The following is a 21,354-nucleotide window of genomic DNA, read 5'->3' as shown; positions in this document are numbered from 1 at the left end:
TCTATTCTACCAGTCACACCCTCAAAAAATTCCAGTAGATTAGTCAAGCACGATTTACCTTTTGTAAATCCATCTTGACTTTGTCCGATCCTGTCACTGTTTTCCAAGTGCTCTGCTATTACATCTTTTATAATGGACTCTAGCATTTTCCCCACTACCGATGTCAGGCTTACCGGTCTATAATTCCCCGTTTTCTCTCTACCACCTTTTTTAAATAGTGGGGTTACATTAGCTACCCTCCAATCCATGGGAACTGTTCCAGAGTCTATCGAATGTTGGAAGATGACCAGCAATGCATCTACTATTTCTAGGGCCACTTCCTTAAGTACCCTAGGATGTAGATTATCAGGCCCTGGGGATTTATCGGCCTTCAATCCCGTCAATTTCCCTAACACCATTTCACTACAAATACTGATTTCATTCAGTTCCTCCCTCTCATTAGACCCTATGTTCCCTGACATCTCTGGAAGGTTATTTGTGTCCTCCTTTGTGAAGACAGAACCAAAATATGTATTTAATTGGTCTGCCATTTCTTTGTTCCTCATTATAAATTCCCCTGATTCTGACTGCAAGGGACCTACGCTTGACTTCACCAATCTTTCTCTTTACATATCTATAGAAGCTTTTACAGTCAGTTTTTATGTTTCCTGCAAGCTTACTCTCATACTCTATTTTCCCCCTCTTAATTAATCCCTTTGACCTCATTTGCTGAATCCTCAACTGCTCCCAATCCTCAGGTTTGCTGCTTTTTCTGGCCAATTTATATGACCTCTCCTTGGATCTTATGCTATCCCTAATTTCCTTTGTTAGCCATGGTTGAGTCACCTTTTTTGTTTTATTTTTATGCCAAGCAGGGATGAACAAATTCTGTAGGTCATCCATGCGATCTTTAAATATTTGCCATTGCCTATCCACCGTCAACCCTTTAAGTAACGTTCCCCAATCCATCCTAGCCAACTCACGCCTCATACCATCGTAGTTTCCTTTATTTAAATTCAGGACCCTAGTCTCTGAATCAACTACTTCACTCTCCACCTTAATGAAGAATTCTATCATATTATGATCGCTCCTCCCCAAGGGGCCTCGCACAACAGGATTGCTAATTAATCCTTTCTCATTACATAATACCCAATCTAAGATGGCCTGATCTCTAGTTGGTTCCTCGACATATTGGTCCAAGAAACCATCCCATATACACTCTAGGAATTCCTCCACGGTATTCTTACTAATTTGGTTAGCCCAATCTATATGTAGATTAAAATCACCCATGATAACTGCTGTGCCATTATTGCACACATCTCTAATTTCCCATTTAATGCCATCCCCAACCTCAGCATTACTGTTTGGGGGTCTGAATACAACTTCCACTAACGTTTTCTGCCCCTTGGTATTTCTCAGCTCTACCCATAGACATTTATTATCATTAGAGCTAATATCCTTCCTTACTATTGCATTAATCTCCTCTTTAACCAGCAATGCTACCCCACCTCCTTTTCCCTTTCGCCTGTCCTTCCTGAATATTGAATACCCCTGGATGTTGAATTCCCAACCTTGGTCACCCTGGAGCCATGTCTCCGTAATCCCAATTATATCATATCCATTTGCATCTATTTGCGCAGCTAATTCATCCACCTTATTACGAATGCTCCTCGCATTAAGACACAAAGCCTTCAGGCTTGTTTTTTTAACACTCTTAGTCCTTTTAGAATTATTATTTACTGTGGCCCTGATTGATTTACACCCTTGATTTCTCTGCCTTCCACTTTTGCTTTTCTCCTTCCTGTCTTTTGCTTCCATCCTTGCTTCTCTTTCCTCTGTCTCCCTGCACAGGCTCCCAACCGCCTGCCATTTTAGTTTAACCCCCCCACCCCCCCCCCAAACTAGGACATCGGTCCTCTCTATCACGTACAAGAAATGGAGAGACAGCATCATCTTTAGAAAGTATTTTATTCATCTACGTTAGATTTGAGCAGGTGTTTAATGGTGGGTCCACACTCTGGTTTATTGTAGTTATTGGGACAGTTGTTGGTCATTACACAACACAATAGTCGCTAACAGGCACATGAACGCTTTAAAATCGACATTGGTGCCACACTCGCCTTCCATGCACTTGAAGAAAGCGACAAACTGTTTTTCAAAGTCCTCCTGTTGAGAGAAAGGAAAGTGACTCAGTGTCTCAGGCCCGTCCCACGTCCACTGCATTCGCTGCTCCGACTGGCACTGACCCCCCACTGACCCCGACCCCCCCTACTGACCCCGACCCCCCTACTGACCCCGACCCCCCTACTGACCCCGACCCCCCTACTGACCCCCGACCCCCCCCCCCCCCCACTGACCCCGGCCTTTCTTACATTAATTAAGAACGGGAGTTGGGTCTCGATCAGGTCCCGGAGCTCCGCTTGGTTCAGGGTGCGGTCGTCACCCGCTTTACTGGCAGCCGCTTCTTTAAACACCTTCAGCAGGTCCTGCAGAGCCTCCATCACTTGTGTTCGCTGGTAGGACATGGCGAGAGAGCTGGGCGGCGGCACTGGGCTGGAACAGGACAGAGAAAACTCAACACATCAAAACCACCCGCCCAGAACAGGCAGAGGGGAGCCCGGGGACCAGAGAGTGGCAGACACCCCGACTCCTGCTCCACTCTCACTCCCTGCTCCTCTCCCACTCCCACTCCCACTCCCAGTCCCTGCTCCACTCCCACTCCCAGCTCCACTCTCACTCCCAGTCCCTGCTCCACTCTCACTCCCAGTCCCTGCTCCTCTCCCACTCCCAGTCCCTGCTCCTCTCCCACTCCCAGTCCCTGCTCCACTCTCACTCCCAGTCCCTGCTCCACTCTCACTCCCAGTCCCTGCTCCTCTCCCACTCCCAGTCCCTGCTCCACTCTCACTCCCAGTCCCTGCTCCACTCTCACTCCCACTCCCTGCTCCACTCCCACTCCCAGTCCCTGCTCCTCTCCCACTCCCAGTCCCTGCTCCACTCTCACTCCCAGTCCCTGCTCCACTCTCACTCCCAGTCCCTGCTCCTCTCTCACTCCCAGTCCCTGCTCCTCTCCCACTCCCAGTCCCTGCTCCTCTCCCACTCCCAGTCCCTGCTCCTCTCCCACTCCCAGTCCCTGCTCCACTCTCACTCCCAGTCCCTGCTCCACTCTCACTCCCACTCCCTGCTCCTCTCTCACTCCCAGTCCCTGCTCCTCTCTCACTCCCAGTCCCTGCTCCACTCTCACTCCCAGTCCCTGCTCCACTCTCACTCCCAGTCCCTGCTCCTCTCTCACTCCCAGTCCCTGCTCCTCTCTCACTCCCAGTCCCTGCTCCTCTCTCACTCCCAGTCCCTGCTCCACTCTCACTCCCAGTCCCTGCTCCACTCCCACTCCCGGCTCCACTCCCACTCCCACTCCCAGTCCCTGCTCCACTCCCACTCCCAGTCCCTGCTCCTCTCCCACTCCCAGTCCCTGCTCCTCTCCCACTCCTGCTCCACTCTCACTCCCAGTCCCTGCTCCTCTCCCACTCCCAGTCCCTGCTCCACTCTCACTCCCAGTCCCTGCTCCTCTCCCACTCCCAGTCCCTGCTCCTCTCCCACTCCCAGTCCCTGCTCCACTCTCACTCCCAGTCCCTGCTCCTCTCCCACTCCCAGTCCCTGCTCCACTCTCACTCCCAGTCCCTGCTCCTCTCCCACTCCCAGTCCCTGCTCCTCTCCCACTCCCAGTCCCTGCTCCACTCTCACTCCCAGTCCCTGCTCCTCTCCCACTCCCAGTCCCTGCTCCTCTCCCACTCCCAGTCCCTGCTCCTCTCCCACTCCCAGTCCCTGCTCCACTCTCACTCCCAGTCCCTGCTCCACTCTCACTCCCAGTCCCTGCTCCACTCCCACTCCCACTCCCACTCCCACTCTCCCACTCCCACTCCCACTCCCACTCTCACTCTCACTCTCACTCTCACTCTCACTCTCACTCTCACTCTCACTCTCACTCTCACTCTCACTCTCACTCCCAGTCCCACTCCCACTCCCGGCTCCTGCTCCAGTCCCACTCTCACTCCCAGTCCCTGCTCCGATCTTTACTCACCTGATAGGTGTTCAGGAAGTTTGGAATGAAAGCAGCCACTGGGAGCTGGAATATATCCCAACATTTCACCACCTGCCTCCTGTCAATCACATCATATCGTGCAATGGATTGGTCCGTTAGCCCCACATCCCGGATATAATGACTGCAGCCCAGCCTGTTCCCAGTCCCAACAGTGAGTCACAGACTGTCATTCAGCAGGAACCACCGACACCGCCTCAGGTACCTGACTCCATGCTCGGCCCATTGATTCATGTTCCAACAAGTCAACTCTCTGACTACAGGCTGTGTCGCACCTTTTCTCTCAACCCCACCTTCTCCCCAGACCCCTCACTCCCAACTAGCCATGCTCAATCCCCACTCTCGCCAGAAATACATCCAATTATCTCTTGACCCCTTTACAATTCACAATTCACAATTCAAATCGCTTTATTGGCATGATAAGTTACATCTTATGTTGCCAAAGCATCAAAATACATTTAAGGTTGAGCACATAAACGCAGTTCTATTCATACAGTGTATAAACAGGTATAAACACTGACCGCCTCAATGTCCATCCCTGCTCATTTACTCCGCTCAGTTCCCCTTTGGGGGAATATTCTCCACCAGAATTCCTCCGCATCTGGTTTTGAATGCGTGACCCTGTCGGGAGTCGGTGCTGATGCCCCCGAGTCTCCCCAATCCCATGGTGGGTGGTGAACTTTGGGCTCAGTTTCCCATCCACACCCAGTGTGAGGTTGCTTCAGTGGCCAGTAATTGGCATGTGTGAACACGTTTGGTGCAAAGCTGCTAATGAGACTTGTGTAAAGATCTATTGTTCCGGGATAATCCAAACACTGAGTGGGAGACCTGTTTACCAGAAGAGATTGAGCTTCACAACATGGTCAGGGCAGGTGGAGCCTGATTCACCTGCAGCAATGGTCGCAACTTCGGAGAAACGCACTGAATTAAACTCATTCATTCTGATAAAAGATCCATGTTTCCGATCAGCAAGCGACTGTTCCACAGAACATTTCACCTGCCCCAGACCACTCGCTTTAGGACAGTGATCAGGGGCAGGAACCCTGGCTGATTTCCCCTCTCTCTAACCCAGGGGTCACTGGGCAGTGATCAGGAGCAGGAACCCTGGCTGATTTCCCCTCTCTCTAACCCAGGGGTCACTGGACAGTGATCAGGAGCAGGAACTCTGGCTGATTTCCCCTCTCTCTAACCCAGGGGTCACTGGACAGTGATCAGGAGCAGGAACCCTGGCTGATTTCCCCTCTCTCTAACCCAGGGGTCATTGGACAGTGATCAGGAGCAGGAACTCTGGCTGATTTCCCCTCTCTCTAACCCAGGGGTCACTGGACAGTGATCAGGAGCAGGAACCCTGGCTGATTTCCCCTCTCTCTAACCCAGGGGTCACTGGACAGTGATCAGGAGCAGGAACCCGGGCTGATTTCCTCTCTCTCTAACCCAGGGGTCACTGGACAGTGATCAGGAGCAGGAACCCTGGCTGATTTCCCCTCTCTCTAACCCAGGGGTCACTGGACAGTGATCAGGAGCAGGAACCCGGGCTGATTTCCCCTCTCTCTAACCCCAGGCTCACTGGGCAGTGATCAGGAGCAGGAACCCGGGCTGATTTCCCCTCTCTCTAACCCCAGGCTCACTGGGCAGTGATCCGGAGCAGTGTGTTCCCTGTGCTTCTTATGGGAGAGGCCCCTGGCTCCTCTCAATCTGTGTGTTGGGACAGATCAATACCCACAACTCCCGCCACCACCTCCAGTATTCCTCCCGAAAGTCAATGTTGTGTATTTACAGAAACAGGCCATTTGGTCCATCTGCTCCGTGCCGGTGTTTCTGCTCCACACGAGCCTCCTCCCGCCCCTCTTCATCTCACCCCATCACCATATCCTTCTATTCCTTTCTCCCTCATGTGTTTATCCAGCTTCCCCTTCAATGTATCTCTGCTATTCGCCTCAACCACTCCCTGTGGCAGCGAGTTCCACATTCTCACCACTCTCTGGGTAAAGAAGTTTCTCCTGAATTCCCCATTGGATTTATTAGTGACGATCTTATATTGATGGCCCCTAGTTCTGATCTCCACCACAAGTGGAAACATTTTCTCTACATCTACCCTATCAAACCCTTTCATTATTTTAAGGACCTCGCTAGTTTGCCGCTCAGCCTTCGCTTTTCTTGAGTTTAAGTGTAAACACCCATCCAGGACAAAGCAGCCGCTCGATTGGCACCCCATCCACCACCTTAAACATTCACTCCCTCCACCACCGGCGCACCGTGGACCATCTACAAGATGCACTGCAGCAACTCGCCAAGGCTTCTTCGGCAGCACCTCCCAAACCCACGACCTCTTCCACCTAGAAGGACAAGGGCAGCAGGCGCATGGGAACACCACCACCTCCAAGTGCCCCTCCAAGTCACACACCATCCTGACTTAGAAATATATCGCCGATCCTTCATTGTCGCTGGGTCAAAATCCTGGAACTCCCTCCTAACAGCACTGTGGGAGCACCTTCACCACACGGACTGCAGCGGTTCAAGAAGGCAGCTCACCACCACCTTCTCAAGGGCAACTAGGGATGGGCAATAAATGCTGGCCTTGCCAGTGACGCCCTGATCCCATGAACGAAATAAAAAAAACAGCTGGAGAATGCGGGAGCTGAGTGCCACGTGGATTAAACATTCCACGTCTACATTTAACTTTCTCGCTCAACCCCCAAGATCCTTCGAGTGAATCTTGAGCAAGAACTGAGACTGCCGGAGCAGGATTCGGGAATCCACCAGGTTGTCAACAGGTTTCAGCTTGTTTGCTTTTCTCAGGTATAACAATCGCCGTGTTTCGAACATTCCCAGAAACTGCAGGCTGCAGAAAGTGTGTCTCCGAGTCTGTACAGCTCCCAGTCTCCGCACAGCTCCTGGCCCCTTCCCCAGTCAGCTTAGAATCAGGCCATTCGGCCCATCGTGCCTGTGCCGGCTCTTTGAACGAGCTCTCCACTTAGTCCCGCTCCCCCGGCTCTTTCCCCACAGCCCGGCACATTTTCCCCCTTCAAGTATTTCTCCAATTCCCTTTTGAAAGTTACTATTGAATCTGCATCATCCAAGTCCAGGTCATTAATATATTTTTGTTTGGGGGATATTCTCTAATTAAACCTGGGAACGGTGATGTCGTGGTTATGTTGCTGAACCAGCCAATCCTGAGGCCTGGACAAAGAATCCAGAAAACAAGTTTAAATCTCATCAGGGCTGCTTGAGATTTGAATTCAGTTTTAAAAGTCTGGAAATAAAAAGCTGGGATCAGTAAACGTGGCCGTGAATCTGTCGGATTGTCGTGAAAACCCAACGGGTTCACAATGTCCTTTCGGGAAGGAAACCCGCCGTCCTCACCCGCTCTGGGCCTGTAGGTGACTCCAGTCCCACACCAACGGGGTTGACTTTTAAAAGCCCTCTGAAGTGACCCAGCGAGACGCTCAGTTGTATCAAACTTTCTCAGGGCCACTAGAGAGGGGCAATAAAAGCCCACCTTGCCAGCGATGCTCCACATCCTGAGAATGAATATTAAAAATGCTAAATCTGTGGGTCCACTCCATCCCCAGGAGCCATTGCCACCTCAGAGACCTTTTAAGTCGGACTCGCCGACAGTCCAGAATGTGAAATATATTTGTCTTTACTGAGGGGGGGAACAGATCAATACCCACAACTCCCGTCACCACCTCCAGTATTCCTCCCGAAGGTCAATGTTGTGTATTTACAGAAACAGGCCATTCGGCCCAACTGCTCCGTGCCGGTGTTTCTGCTCCACAGGAGCCTCCTCCCACCCCTCTTCATCTCACCCCATCAGCATATCCTTCTATTCCTTTCTCCCTCGTGTGTTTATCCAGCTTCCCCTTCAATGTATCCCTGCTATTCACCTCAACCACTCCCTGTGGGAGCGAGTTCCACATTCTCACCACTCTCTGGGTGAAGAAGTTTCTCCTGAATTCCCTATTGGATTTATTAGTGACTATCTTATATTTATGGCCCCTAGTTCTGGTCTCCCCCACAAGTGGAAACATCTTCTCTACATCTACCCCATCGAACCCCTTCATAATTTTAAGGACCTCATCAGTTTGTCCCTCAGCCTTCGCTTTTCTTGAGTTTAAGTGTAAACACCCATCCAGGACAAAGCAGCCGCTTGATTGGCACCCCATCCACCACGTTAAACATTCACTCCCTCCACCACCGGCGCACCGTGGCTGCAGTGTGGATCATCTACAAGATGCACTGCAGCAACTCGCCAAGGCTTCTTCGGCAGCACCTCCCAAACCCGCGACCTCTACCACCTAGAAGGACAAGGGCAGCAGGCGCATGTGAACACCACCACCTCCAAGTTCCCCTCCAAGTTACACACCATCCTGACTTAGAAATATATCGGCCGATCCTTCATCGTCGCTGGGTCAAAATCCTGGAACTCCCTCCTAACAGCACTGTGGGAGCACCTTCACCACACGGACTGCAGCGGTTCAAGAAGGCGGCTCACCACCACCTTCTCAAGGGCAACTAGGGATGGGCAATAAATGCTGGCCTTGCCAGTGACGCCCTGATCCCATGAACGAAATAAAAAAACCAGCTGGAGAATGCGGGAGCTGAGTGCCACGTGGATTAAACATTCCACGTCTACATTTAACTTCCTCGCTCAACCCCCAAGATCATTCGAGTGAATCTTGAGCAAGAACTGAGACTGCCGGAGCAGGATTCGGGAATCCACCAGGTTGTCAACAGGTTTCAGCTTGTTTGCTTTTCTCAGGTATAACAATTGCCGTGTTTCGAACATTCCCAGAAACTGCAGGCTGCAGAAAGGGCGTCTCCGAGTCTGTACAGCTCCCAGTCTCCGCACAGCTCCTGGCCCCTTCCCCAGTCAGCTTAGAATCAGGCCATTCGGCCCATCGTGCCTGTGCCGGCTCTTTGAACGAGCTCTCCACTTAGTCCCGCTCCCCCGGCTCTTTCCCCACAGCCCGGCACATTTTCCCCCTTCAAGTATTTCTCCAATTCCCTTTTGAAAGTTACTATTGAATCTGCATCATCCAAGTCCAGGTCATTAATATATTTTTGTTTGGGGGATATTCTCTAATTAAACCTGGGAACGGTGATGTCGTGGTTATGTTGCTGAACCAGCCAATCCTGAGGCCTGGACAAAGAATCCAGAAAACAAGTTTAAATCTCCTCAGGGCTGCTTGAGAGTTTGAATTCAGTTTTAAAAGTCTGGAAATAAAAAGCTGGGATCAGTAAACGTGGCCGTGAATCTGTCGGATTGTCGTGAAAACCCAACGGGTTCACAATGTCCTTTCGGGAAGGAAACCCGCCGTCCTCACCCGCTCTGGGCCTGTAGGTGACTCCAGTCCCACACCAACGGGGTTGACTTTTAAAAGCCCTCTGAAGTGACCCAGCGAGACGCTCAGTTGTATCAAACTTTCTCAGGGCCACTAGAGAGGGGCAATAAAGGCCCACCTTGCCAGCGATGCTCCACATCCTGAGAATGAATATTAAAAATGCTAAATCTGTGGGTCCACTCCATCCCCAGGAGCCATTGCCACCTCAGAGGCCTTTTAAGTCGGACTTGCCGACAGTCCAGAATGTGAAATATATTTCTCTTTACTGAGGGGGGGAACAGATCAATACCCACAACTCCCGTCACCACCTCCAGTATTCCTCCCGAAGGTCAATGTTGTGTATTTACAGAAACAGGCCATTCGGCCCAACTGCTCCGTGCCGGTGTTTATGCTCCGCTCGAGCCTCCTCCCACCCTCTTCATCTCACCCCATCACCATATCCTTCTATTCCTTTCTCCCTCGTGTGTTTATCCAGCTTGCCCTTCAATGTATCCCTGCTATTCACCTCAACCACTCCCTGTGGGAGCGAGTTCCACATTCTCACCACTCTCTGGGTGAAGAAGTTTCTCCTGAATTCCCCATTGGATTTATTAGTGACGATCTTATATTGATGGCCCCTAGTTCTGATCTCCCCCACAAGTGGAAACATCTTCTCTACGTCTACCCTATCGAACCCCTTCATAATTTTAAGGACCTCATCAGTTTGTCCCTCAGCCTTCGCTTTTCTTGAGTTTAACTGTAAACACCCATCCAGGACAAAGCAGCCGCTTGATTGGCACCCCATCCACCACGTTAAACATTCACTCCCTCCACCACCGGCGTACCGTGGCTGCAGTGTGGATCATCTACAAGATGCACTGCAGCAACTCGCCAAGGCTTCTTCGGCAGCACCTCCCAAACCCACGACCTCTTCCACCTAGAAGGACAAGGGCAGCAGGCGCATGGGAACACCACCACCTCCAAGTTCCCCTCCAAGTCACACACCATCCTGACTTAGAAATATATCGCCGATCCTTCATTGTCGCTGGGTCAAAATCCTGGAACTCCCTCCTAACAGCACTGTGGGAGCACCTTCACCACACGGACTGCAGCGGTTCAAGAAGGCGGCTCACCACCACCTTCTCAAGGGCAACTAGGGATGGGCAATAAATGCCGGCCTTGCCAGCGACGCCCACATCCCAGAAACGAAATAAAAAAACCAGCTGGAGAATGCGGGAGCTGAGTGCCACGTGGATTAAACATTCCACGTCTACATTTAACTTTCTCGCTCAACCCCCAAGATCATTCGAGTGAATCTTGAGCAAGAACTGAGACTGCCGGAGCAGGATTCGGGAATCCACCAGGTTGTCAACAGGTTTCAGCTTGTTTGCTTTTCTCAGGTATAACAATTGCCGTGTTTCGAACATTCCCAGAAACTGCAGGCTGCAGAAAGGGCGTCTCCGAGTCTGTACAGCTCCCAGTCTCCGCACAGCTCCTGGCCCCTTCCCCAGTCAGCTTAGAATCAGGCCATTCGGCCCATCGTGCCTGTGCCGGCTCTTTCAACGAGCTCTCCACTTAGTCCCGCTCCCCCGGCTCTTTCCCCACAGCCCGGCACATTTTCCCCCTTCAAGTATTTCTCCAATTCCCTTTTGAAAGTTACTATTGAATCTGCATCACCCAAGTCCAGGTCATTAATATATTTTTGTTTGGGGGATATTCTCTAATTAAACCTGGGAACGGTGATGTCGTGGTTATGTTGCTGAACCAGCCAATCCTGAGGCCTGGACAAAGAATCCAGAAACAAGTTCAAATCTCCTCAGGGCTGCTTGAGATTTGAATTCAGTTTTAAAAGTCTGGAAATAAAAAGCTGGGATCAATAAACGTGGCCGTGAATCTGTCGGATTGTCGTGAAAACCCAACGGGTTCACAATGTCCTTTCGGGAAGGAAACCCGCCGTCCTCACCCGCTCTGGGCCTGTAGGTGACTCCAGTCCCACACCAACGGGGTTGACTTTTAAAAGCCCTCTGAAGTGACCCAGCGAGACGCTCAGTTGTATCAAACTTTCTCAGGGCCACTAGAGAGGGGCAATAAAAGCCCACCTTGCCAGCGATGCTCCACATCCTGAGAATGAATATTAAAAATGCTAAATCTGTGGGTCCACTCCATCCCCAGGAGCCATTGCCACCTCAGAGGCCTTTTAAGTCAGACTCGCCGACAGTCCAGAATGTGAAATATATTTCTCTTGGGTGAGGGGGGGGTGCAGAGTGATTAGCCGGTCCTTGTTAGTATGGGAGGGCCTTGTTCTGCAGGGATTGAAGGGGAGATGGCTGAGTAATGGTGGACAGTGAGTTCATGCTGCAGGTGTGAATCAAATGAAGCCTGGCTGGATGGAAGTGGCTGCGTGTCGGCTGCAAAGGGTTTCTCGGCAAATCTGGGACAGGCTCACCCCAGCACGATACTGACCCCGCGATTGGTGCGTTCTTCAGGCAGGGCAGGGGGCTGTAGCTCACCATAAACTTACCCGTAGTCATAAGAAACTGAAGCCTCCATGGCCTCGCCCCATAGAAACATAGACATAGAAACTAGGAGCAGGAGTAGGCCATTCGGCCCTTCGAGCCTGCTCCGCCATTCAACGAGATCATGGCTGATCATCCAAACCCTAACACCTGGTCCCTACACCGACAGCCATCCCACCCAAGCCCCCTCCCTCTCTCTGTAACCTCCTCCAGCCCCCCACCCCCTCCCCGCCCCGAGATCTCTGCGCTTCTCCAATTCTGGCCTCTTGAGCATCCCCGATTTCCATCACTCCACCATTGGCAGCCGTGCCTTCAGCTGCCTGGGCCCCGAGCTCTGGAATTCCCTCCCTAAACCTCTCCGCCTCTCTCTCCTCCTGTGAGATGTTCCTTAAAACCAACTGCTCACCCGTCCTAACATCTCCTTTTGTGGCTCGGTGTCTCATTTACGCTCCTGTGAAGCACCTCAGGACGTTTCACTACATTAAAGGCGCTGTATAAATTCAAAGTGTTGTTGCTGAACTTCAAACTATTAGAAAACACGGGAATAAGGAATTAAATCAGAGAAAGCCGGCGGTCACGGGCTGCTTGGTCCCTTTATTGAAGCTGCAGGATCGATGTCCAGAGTTTGAGAGTTTAAGGTGAGGAATCGCGCCTGGGCTGTGAGCTCACTGTCCGCACGCCCCACACTCGGACCAGGATTGGCCCTGTCGCTTTACTCTTCACAACTTCCCCTGCTTCTTCAGAAGCTCGACAAAGAATTCATTGCAGGCGATGGTGAGCGCCGTCACCAAGTGAACAAACTCCTGGAAATCCACCTGCCCGTCACAGTTCACATCCAAATCTCTCATGATGGTGTCCACGGCATTGGGATCTTTCTGATACTGTAGGAAGAGATAAGGTTAAATAAAACCTACAGCTGGTAAATTCTTCACTCTCTGCCATTCAGCGGTCAGTCGGAGGGAAATCGCTGCACAAGGCTAACGGTCCTGCGAAGGTGCTGCCTCCGCTATAGAATCACACCAGTGGCGAATCCTGCACAACCCAAAGGTTGTCTTCAGCAGCAATATTTAGCTACTTGGTTTGGTAAAAATCACAGATACAAACATTTCCTGTTCAAATTAAACTGTTAAAGGAAAGAAGTTGCATTTCTACAGCGCCTGGCACCACCTCAGGATGTCCCAAAGCACTTTACAGCCAATGAAATACTTTTGAAGTGTGGTCACTGTTTAATAATGAAGTGTTGTAGGGAAACGTGGCAGCATTCAATTTGTGCACCGCAAGCTCCCACAAACAGCAATGTGATAACGACCAGATAATCTGTTTTAATGATGTTGGTTGAGGGATAAATATTGGACACAGGAATAACTCCGCGGCTCTTCTTCAGGATCTTTTACGTCCACCTGAGAGTGCGGCGCTTCCTCAGTACTGCCCCTCCGACAGTGCAGCGCTCCCTCAGTACTGCCCCTCCGACAGTGCAGCGCACCCTCAGTACTGCCCCTCCGACAGTGCACCGCTTCCTCAGTACTGCCCCTCCGACAGTGCAGCGCACCCTCAGTACTGCCCCTCCGACAGTGCGGCGCTTCCTCAGTACTGCCCCTCCGACAGTGCGGTGCCCCCTCAGTACTGCCCCTCCGACAGTGCACCGCTTCCTCAGTACTGCCCCTCCGACAGTGCAGCGCACCCTCAGTACTGCCCCTCCGACAGTGCAGCGCACCCTCAGTACTGCCCCTCCGACAGTGCGGCGCTTCCTCAGTACTGCCCCTCCGACAGTGCGGCGCTCCCTCAGTACTGCCCCTCCGACAGTGCAGCGCTCCCTCAGTACTGCCCCTCCGACAGTGCAGCGCACCCTCAGTACTGCCCCTCCGACAGTGCGGCGCTCCCTCAGTACTGCCCCTCCGACAGTGCCGCGCTCCCTCAGTACTGCCCCTCCGACAGTGCAGCGCACCCTCAGTACTGCCCCTCCGACAGTGCGGCGCTCCCTCAGTACTGCACTGGGGAGTGTTTGCCTGGATTTTGTGCTCAGGTCTCTGGAGTGGGATTTAAACTCACAACCTTGTGACTCAGAGGCGAGAGTGCTGCCCACTGAGCCCCGGCCGACACTTCATCTGTTGCGTACAGGTTTAGCACCAGTGGGTACATTCATGCTGTGGTAATTGGAGGATGAGAACTGCAATGAGAATGCCGATTAGAGGAGGGTGCTGTAATTAATGCTGAGATTGTTTAGTAAATATACACAAGGGTAGCGAGGGAAAGTCTAACCCGACTGAGCCCTATTGCAGTTATGGGATGCCCTGGAATCGGCAGCCTGTTATGTGTAATCAGGTTTATATTTTAGCTCCACGTCCTGTTCCAGATCCGGTGCTGGGGAGACGAACTCATCCAGTGTGAATCCGGACATGGATTGGCTCCGACCTCTCTCCCCAGTCTAGTCCCGGTGCAATCAATGGCGCTCGCAGGCTCAGCTTAAGCCTGGGGTACGGGTTCCTTGGGCACGGACCGTGGGGGCCAGACCACCCCTGCCCTTTGCCCCCCAGGCCCCGGCACCCTTGCCCTGGTTTTGGAGCACAGGGTCGCAGTGGGTACTTTCTATAGTCAGTGAAGACATTGAACTGGATTTGGTTGCGATGCTATCCACGGTTAAATATCGCTTCAGTGTTCACTCTGGGCTCACACATGGACAATGGGCAATTGTGTGCAGCACCAGAGGTCAGTCGCCCTCTCCCCTCCCCCCCTCTCCCCTTCCCCCCTCTCCCCTCTCTCTTCCCTCTATCCCCTCCCCTCTCTCCCCTCCCCCTTCCCTCTCTCCCCTCCCCCTTCCTTCTCTCCCCTCCCCCTCCCCTTCCCTCTCTCTTCCCTCTCTCCCCCCTTTCCCTCTCCCCTCCCCTTCCCTTCCCTCTCTCCCCCCCCTTTCCCTCTCCCCTCCCCCTTTCCCTCTCCCCTCCCCTTCCCTCTCTCTTCCCTCTATCCCCCCTCTCTCCCCCCTTTCCCTCTCCCCTTCCCTCTCTCTTCCCCTCTCTCCCCCCTTTCCCTCTCCCTCCCCCCTCCTAACTACATTTGGCAATTTCCGTTGATGATTCCTTCTTACGAGAACCCTAAACCCATCTGCTAGACAGCTCGTCACCTCAAACATTCATTAAAATCTCATCTAGTAATTAGCTCACATTTTTGGAGGAGTTTTCACCTGTAAATCCCTCTCGTGATCTGAACTGAGCAATGAGGAATGTTCGGACTGAGTCCAACCCCCGATTGGTGTAAACATCAGTCGCACCCAGCGCCGACCCTGACTCGAATATTGTCAACAGACTCTTCCATTCTGCAGCATTTAGTCCTTTACACCATTGTGCACAGGCTCAGCAATATCTGTTCGTAAGTATTTCAGTCACTGGAGGGATTAGTGCTGAATGTTTCACAGGCGACACATCAGGACCTTCCCTCCCAGGGCACAGATCCTGCAAATACATTGAGCACTGACCGGGGTCAGGGGGTCAGGCGGGGTCCTACTCCCTGTGGAAAGGATCCCTGGTCTGCACCAGCCCATATTAATGAGGTTATTTCCTCTCACCCTCCGCTGAGAGAGATTTCCATTGGGACAAAGTGGAAACACAATTAAGACAATTACTTCAAACAGCTGCTTGCAAACCGTCTCCATGTCAACGCGGCAAGAATGAGTCAGACTTTGTGAAATGTGAGACTCTGATCTCCCCCCTCGCCCCCCACATCCCCCACCCCATCCCCCCACCCGTGGACTCCCCCACCCCTGGTCTCCCCCTCCCCCCCTCATCCCCCTCCCCTGGTCTCCCCCTCTCCCCCCCTCATCCCCCACCCCTGGTCTCCCCCTCCCCCCCTCATCCCCCTCCCCTGGTCTCCCCCTCCCCCCCTCATCCCCCTCCCCTGGTCTCCCCCACCCCCCCTCATCCCCCACCCCTGGTCTCCCCCTCTCCCCCCCTCATCCCCCACCCCTGGTCTCCCCCTCTCCCCCCCTCATCCCCCACCCCTGGTCTCCCCCTCCCCCCCTCATCCCCCTCCCCTGGTCTCCCCCACCCCTGGTCTCCCCCTCCCCCCCTCATCCCCCTCCCCTGGTCTCCCCCTCCCCCCCTCATCCCCCACCCCTGGTCTCCCCCTCCCCCCACCGCATCCCCCTCCCCCAACCCCCCACCCCCGTACTCCTGATCTCCCCCCCCTCATCCCCCACCCCTGGTCTCCCCCTCCCCCCCTCATCCCCCACCCCTGGTCTCCCCCTCCCCCCCCTCATCCCCCTCCCCCCACCGCATCCCCCTCCCCCAACCCCCCACCCCCGTACTCCTGATCTCATCCCCCACCCCTGGTCTCCCCCCCCCCTCATCCCCCACCCCTGGTCTCCCCCCCCCTCATCCCCCACCCCTGGTCTCCCCCTCCCCCCACCGCATCCCCAACCCCCCACCCCCTCCCCCAACCCCCCACCCCCGTACTCCTGATCTCCCCCCCACATCCCCCACCCCTGGTCTCCCCCTCCCCCCCACATCCCCCACCCCTGGTCTCCCCCTCCCCCCCTCATCCCCCACCCCTGGTCTCCCCCTCCCCCCTGGTCTCCCCCTCCTCCCACCCCATCCCCCACCCCCTCACCCTCCCGCAAATACCACATCCCGGACCGGGAGGGGGATCAGAGCGGGATTCTCTGCTCCCGGGACTCATTCACTAACGATCAGATCAGAGTGAGGCCCAGGCTGGGCTCGCGGCCAATAACAGGGCAACGATCCAGGGAACGTCCAATGCCACAACGTTCAGAGTATTGTGGGGGATACAGGCAACCCAACCCGGATTGTAACTCGGGTCAGGACAGGCTCGGGGGGGTGGGGGGGAAAGAGCCCACTGATGGGCCAGCGTGAGTCCGAGGCCCATTTTCACTCCCGATGATCCAGTGCGGACTCATGGCCCGGTCCCGGCGGGAATGACGAGGAGGCTGGTGGGCGGGAGCGGGGTTTCGGGCAGACAGACTTGGGGGAACAATCCCCGGTGTAGGGGGAGTGAGCGGGGAAGGGGAGGGACCTGTGACCCACTGGGATCCGCTGCTCAAATCACGGGAGTAAATCGGGCGTTAGACATGGGCGGGTTTGATTAAAATCGGGCACTGCGCTCTCTAAAATCTACATTTACAATCATGTAAAGCTTGCTTTTTGAAAACAGAGAATCAGTTGATGTAATTTATCCTCGAATTTGAGCCTCAAACTTTCTCTTTACAGAAAAATAAACATTTCTGAAAGTTGATGCTTTTACTGAGACTTTATCGACAGCAACAGACGCAGTGACTGTTTACATAGAATTTACAGCCCAGAAACAGGCCATTCGGCCCATCTGCTCCGTGCCAGTGTTTCTGCTCCACACGAGCCTCCTCCCGTCCCTTTTCATCTCACCCCATCACCATATCCTTCTATTCCTTTCTCCCTCATGTGTTTATCCAGCTTCCCCTTAAATGTATCTCTGCTATTCACCTCAACCACTCCTTGTGGGAGCGAGTTCCACATTCTCACCACTCTCTGGGGAAAGAAGTTTCTCCTGAATTCCCCAGTGGATTTATTAGTGACGATCTTATATTGATGGCCCCTAGTCCTGGTCTCCCCCACAAGTGGAAACATCTTCTCTACGTCGACCCTATCGAACCCCTTCATAATTTTAAAGACCTCGATCAGGTCGCCCCTCCGCCTTCTCCTTTCTAGAGAAAAGAGCCCCCGCCTGTTCAATCTTTCCTGTGTAAATCTTTTTTGCATCTTCTCCAGTGCCTCTATATCCTTTTTATAATATGGAGACCAGAACTGTGCACAGTACTCCGTGCAGTCTAACCAAGGTTCGATACAAGTTTAACATCACTTTTCAATTCTATCCCTCTAGAAATGAACCCAGGGCTTTGTTTGATGTTTTTATGGCCTTACTAACCTGTGTTGCTACTTTTAGTGATCTGTATATCTGTACCCCCAGATCCCTCTGCTCCTCGACCCTGTTTTGGGGCATTTAGTGTTTCAGTCCGTGACAGCAGGAATGGGCGGGAAACCCCAGGGTACTTTAGATGAAGCAAGTGAGAAGATGGAGTATCTCATGCGAATCCCACTCTCCCCTCACTCCCCGTATCCTTTAATATCCCACCCCGTCTAATCCCACTCTCCCCCTCACCCTTTAATATCCCACCCCGTCTAATCCCACTCTCCCCTCACCCTTTAATATCCCACCCAGTCTAATCCCGCTCTCCCCCCTCACTCCCCGCACCCTTTAATATCCCACCCAGTCTAATCCCACTCTCCCCCTCACTCCCCGCACCCTTTAATATCCCACCCCGTCTAATCCCACTCTCCCCCTCACTCCCCGCACCCTTTAATATCCCACCCAGTCTAATCCCGCTCTCCCCCTCACTCCCCACACCCTTTAATATCCCACCCAGTCTAATCCCACTCTCCCCCTCACTCCCCGCACCCTTTAATATCCCACCCAGTCTAATCCCACTCTCCCCCTCACTCCCCGCACCCTTTAATATCCCACCCAGTCTAATCCCGCTCTCCCCCTCACTCCCCGCACCCTTTAATATCCCACCCAGTCTAATCCCACTCTCCCCCTCACTCCCCGCACCCTTTAATATCCCACCCAGTCTAATCCCACTCTCCCCCTCACTCCCCGCACCCTTTAATATCCCACCCAGTCTAATCCCAATCTCCCCCTCACTCCCCGCACCCTTTAATATCCCACCCCGTCTAATCCCGCTCTCCCCCTCACTCCCCGCACCCTTTAATATCCCACCCAGTCTAATCCCACTCTCCCCCTCACTCCCCGCACCCTTTAATATCCCACCCAGTCTAATCCCACTCTCCCCCTCACTCCCCGCACCCTTTAATATCCCACCCAGTCTAATCCCGCTCTCCCCCTCACTCCCCGCACCCTTTAATATCCCACCCAGTCTAATCCCACTCTCCCCCTCACTCCCCGCACCCTTTAATATCCCACCCAGTCTAATCCCACTCTCCCCCTCACTCCCCGCACCCTTTAATATCCCACCCAGTCTAATCCCGCTCTCCCCCTCACTCCCCGCACCCTTTAATATCCCACCCCGTCTAATCCCACTCTCCCCCTCACTCCCCGCACCCTTTAATATCCCACCCAGTCTAACCTCACTCTGCGTTCCCTCTGCCCAGTATAGAATGTATCTGTGGTGTTGAGGTGAGCAGCCGGTGTAAAGCCTTCCCGTGACGGTGCAGCGATGCAGGGGAAGCGGAAATATTTCAGAAAGTGTCTGACTGCCTGCTGCTTGCCTCAGCTGAGCAGCAGGGCAGTGATTGGTTGAGGCCTCTGTTGAAGCTGATTTTTACCCCCTATGAGATCCCTAGTCCCACTGATTCCCTGACAGGACATGGGAGTGAGATCCCTAGTCCCACTGATTCCCTGACAGGACATGGGAGTGAGATCCCTAGTCCCACTGATTCCCTGACAGGACATGGGAGTGAGATCCCTAGTCCCATTGATTCCCTGATAGGACAGCGGGAGCCGGCACCAGCTCACCAAATCAGATTCCTGGTCTAGCCTATTTCCTGTGGCTCAGTAGTGATATGCTCAGCCAGGAAATGTCAGCTTGGGTCGCCTCGGAGTCAGAAGGTCATGGGTTCGAGCCCCCACTCCAGCAACTTGAGCAAAGAAATCCAGGCTGACGCTCCCAGTGTAGTACCGAGGGAGCGCTGCACTGTCGGAGGGGCAGTACCGAGGGAGCGCTGCACTGTCGGAGGGGCAGTACCGAGGGAGCGCCGCACTGTCGGAGGGGCAGTACCGAGGGAGCGCCGCACTGTCGGAGGGGCAGTACCGAGGGAGCGCCGCACTGTCGGAGGGGCAGTACCGAGGGAGCGCCGCACTGTCGGAGGGGCAGTACCGAGGGAGCGCCGCACTGTCGGAGGGGCAGTACTGAGGGAATGCTGCATGGTCGGAGGGGCAGTACCGGGGAAGCGCCGCACTGTCGGAGGGGCAGTACCGAGGGAGCGCCGCACTGTCGGAGGGACCGTCTTTCGGATGTGGCGTCTGCTCTCTCAGGTGGATGTAAAAGATCCCGTGGTACTATTTCGAAGAGGAGCAGGGGGAGTTCTCCCCGGTGTCCTGGCCAATATTTATCCCTCAATCTACATCACTAAAAACAGATTATCTGGTCATTATCACATTGCTGTTTGTGGGAGCTTGCTGTGTGCAAATTGGCTGCCGCGTTTCCTACATTACAACAGTGACCACACTTAAAGTACCTCGTTGGCTGTGAAGCGCTTTGGGATGTCCTGAGGTGGTGAAAGTTGCTGGAGAAATGGGAGTTCGTCTTCTTCCAGTACTGCCCCAGGTGAACTGGTTGCGGCTGCTGCTGCTCTGCCATCTCCCAGAGTGAAAGCTGGGGATGGAATCGGTGTCTCCCTAGGCAGCTCTGCACCAATCAGAGCTCACCTGGCAGAAACTAGCAACAAAATTGAAGACTGCCTCACACACACCACAGAACATCACTGAGCACAAAAAATAAAGGTCACAATTACCTTGATCTCACTCTAACCCTGGGTGCCCACCAGTGTCACAGCGCCTTCCGTGAGAGGAAGCCCCAAGCTCAGCACTGAATGCAGAGTCTCTCCGCACCAGCATTCTTCACTGGCTTCATTCAACCATGATGTGGAGATGCCGGTGTTGGACTGGGGTGGACAAATGTAAGAAGTCACACAACACCAGGTTATAGTCCAACAGCTTTATTTGAAATCACAAGCTTTCAGAGCTCCGAAAGCTTGTGATTCAAATAAAGCTGTTGGACTATAACCTGGTGTTGTGTGACTTCTTACATTTGTTCATTCAACCAGGTAGTCAGTGATTGCAATCCAAGCTGAGCCCCTCACACAACACTTTCTAATTTACCTTCAAGAATGCTGAAAGTTCCCCCTTCAGCAGGTCCTTGAGCTCAGCCTTGGTCAGAGTGTACTTGTCTCCCTCTTTCCCAGAGTATCTGTAGAAAACTTTGATAATCGCATCCATGGCACCTTCTAGTTGAGAGAGCATGTTGCTGTGGGTAGTGGGGGTGGCTGTGAGTAGAGAGGGAACTGGCACAAAAAGAATTTGGGTGAAAGAAAGTTAGACCTCAGAACCACAGACATTTCTCAACCACACACAATACAAGATTGCCCCTAAAAGCAGGTCCCCGAGTAGCACTGACCCCCACCCAGGTTCAACACCGGGTTAAACCCAGATACACCTGGGTCTGCTGCTGGCCATTAAACATTGGAACAGTCTGTCCAATCCATCACTGAAACATTTTACAGTTAGCTTCACCCCTCAAGAAACTCCTTAAAATCGAAATAAATAGTTAACAATAATACAATTCATCACTTTAACAAAAGTAAAGGTTGGCACAGTCTGCCCAGAGGCTGAGCTGCTGCAATCTCTCCTCTTCTTACCAATCTGTAGATTCCAGGGACCA

General features: G+C 53.1%; 1 protein-coding gene and 1 long non-coding RNA gene across 2 annotated transcripts; both read right to left on the bottom strand.

The window, feature by feature from the left end:
• Positions 1-1,933: 1,933 nt before the first annotated feature.
• On the bottom strand, positions 1,934-4,196 carry LOC147107958 (uncharacterized). The gene is made up of 3 exons (XR_015080502.1): positions 4,055-4,196; positions 2,352-2,532; positions 1,934-2,145 (listed from the first exon to the last, which is right to left on the bottom strand). It is a non-coding gene; the product is annotated as an uncharacterized LOC147107958 (long non-coding RNA).
• Positions 4,197-12,486: 8,290 nt separating this feature from the next.
• On the bottom strand, positions 12,487-20,977 carry LOC147107957 (protein S100-A1-like). The gene is made up of 2 exons (XM_086004326.1): positions 20,796-20,977; positions 12,487-12,793 (listed from the first exon to the last, which is right to left on the bottom strand). Exons 1-2 carry the CDS (start codon positions 20,934-20,936, stop codon positions 12,632-12,634), a joined length of 303 nt encoding a protein of 100 aa, XP_085860452.1. The 5' UTR covers positions 20,937-20,977; the 3' UTR covers positions 12,487-12,631.
• Between the last annotated feature and the right edge of the window lie 377 nt (positions 20,978-21,354).

The sequence above is a fragment of the Somniosus microcephalus genome, chromosome 13, assembly GCF_052327205.1.
Source record: "Somniosus microcephalus isolate GS21.2 chromosome 13, FLI_Smic_1.0, whole genome shotgun sequence".
NCBI lineage: Eukaryota > Metazoa > Chordata > Chondrichthyes > Squaliformes > Somniosidae > Somniosus > Somniosus microcephalus.
This window is presented reverse-complemented; position numbering and strand designations above follow the sequence as displayed.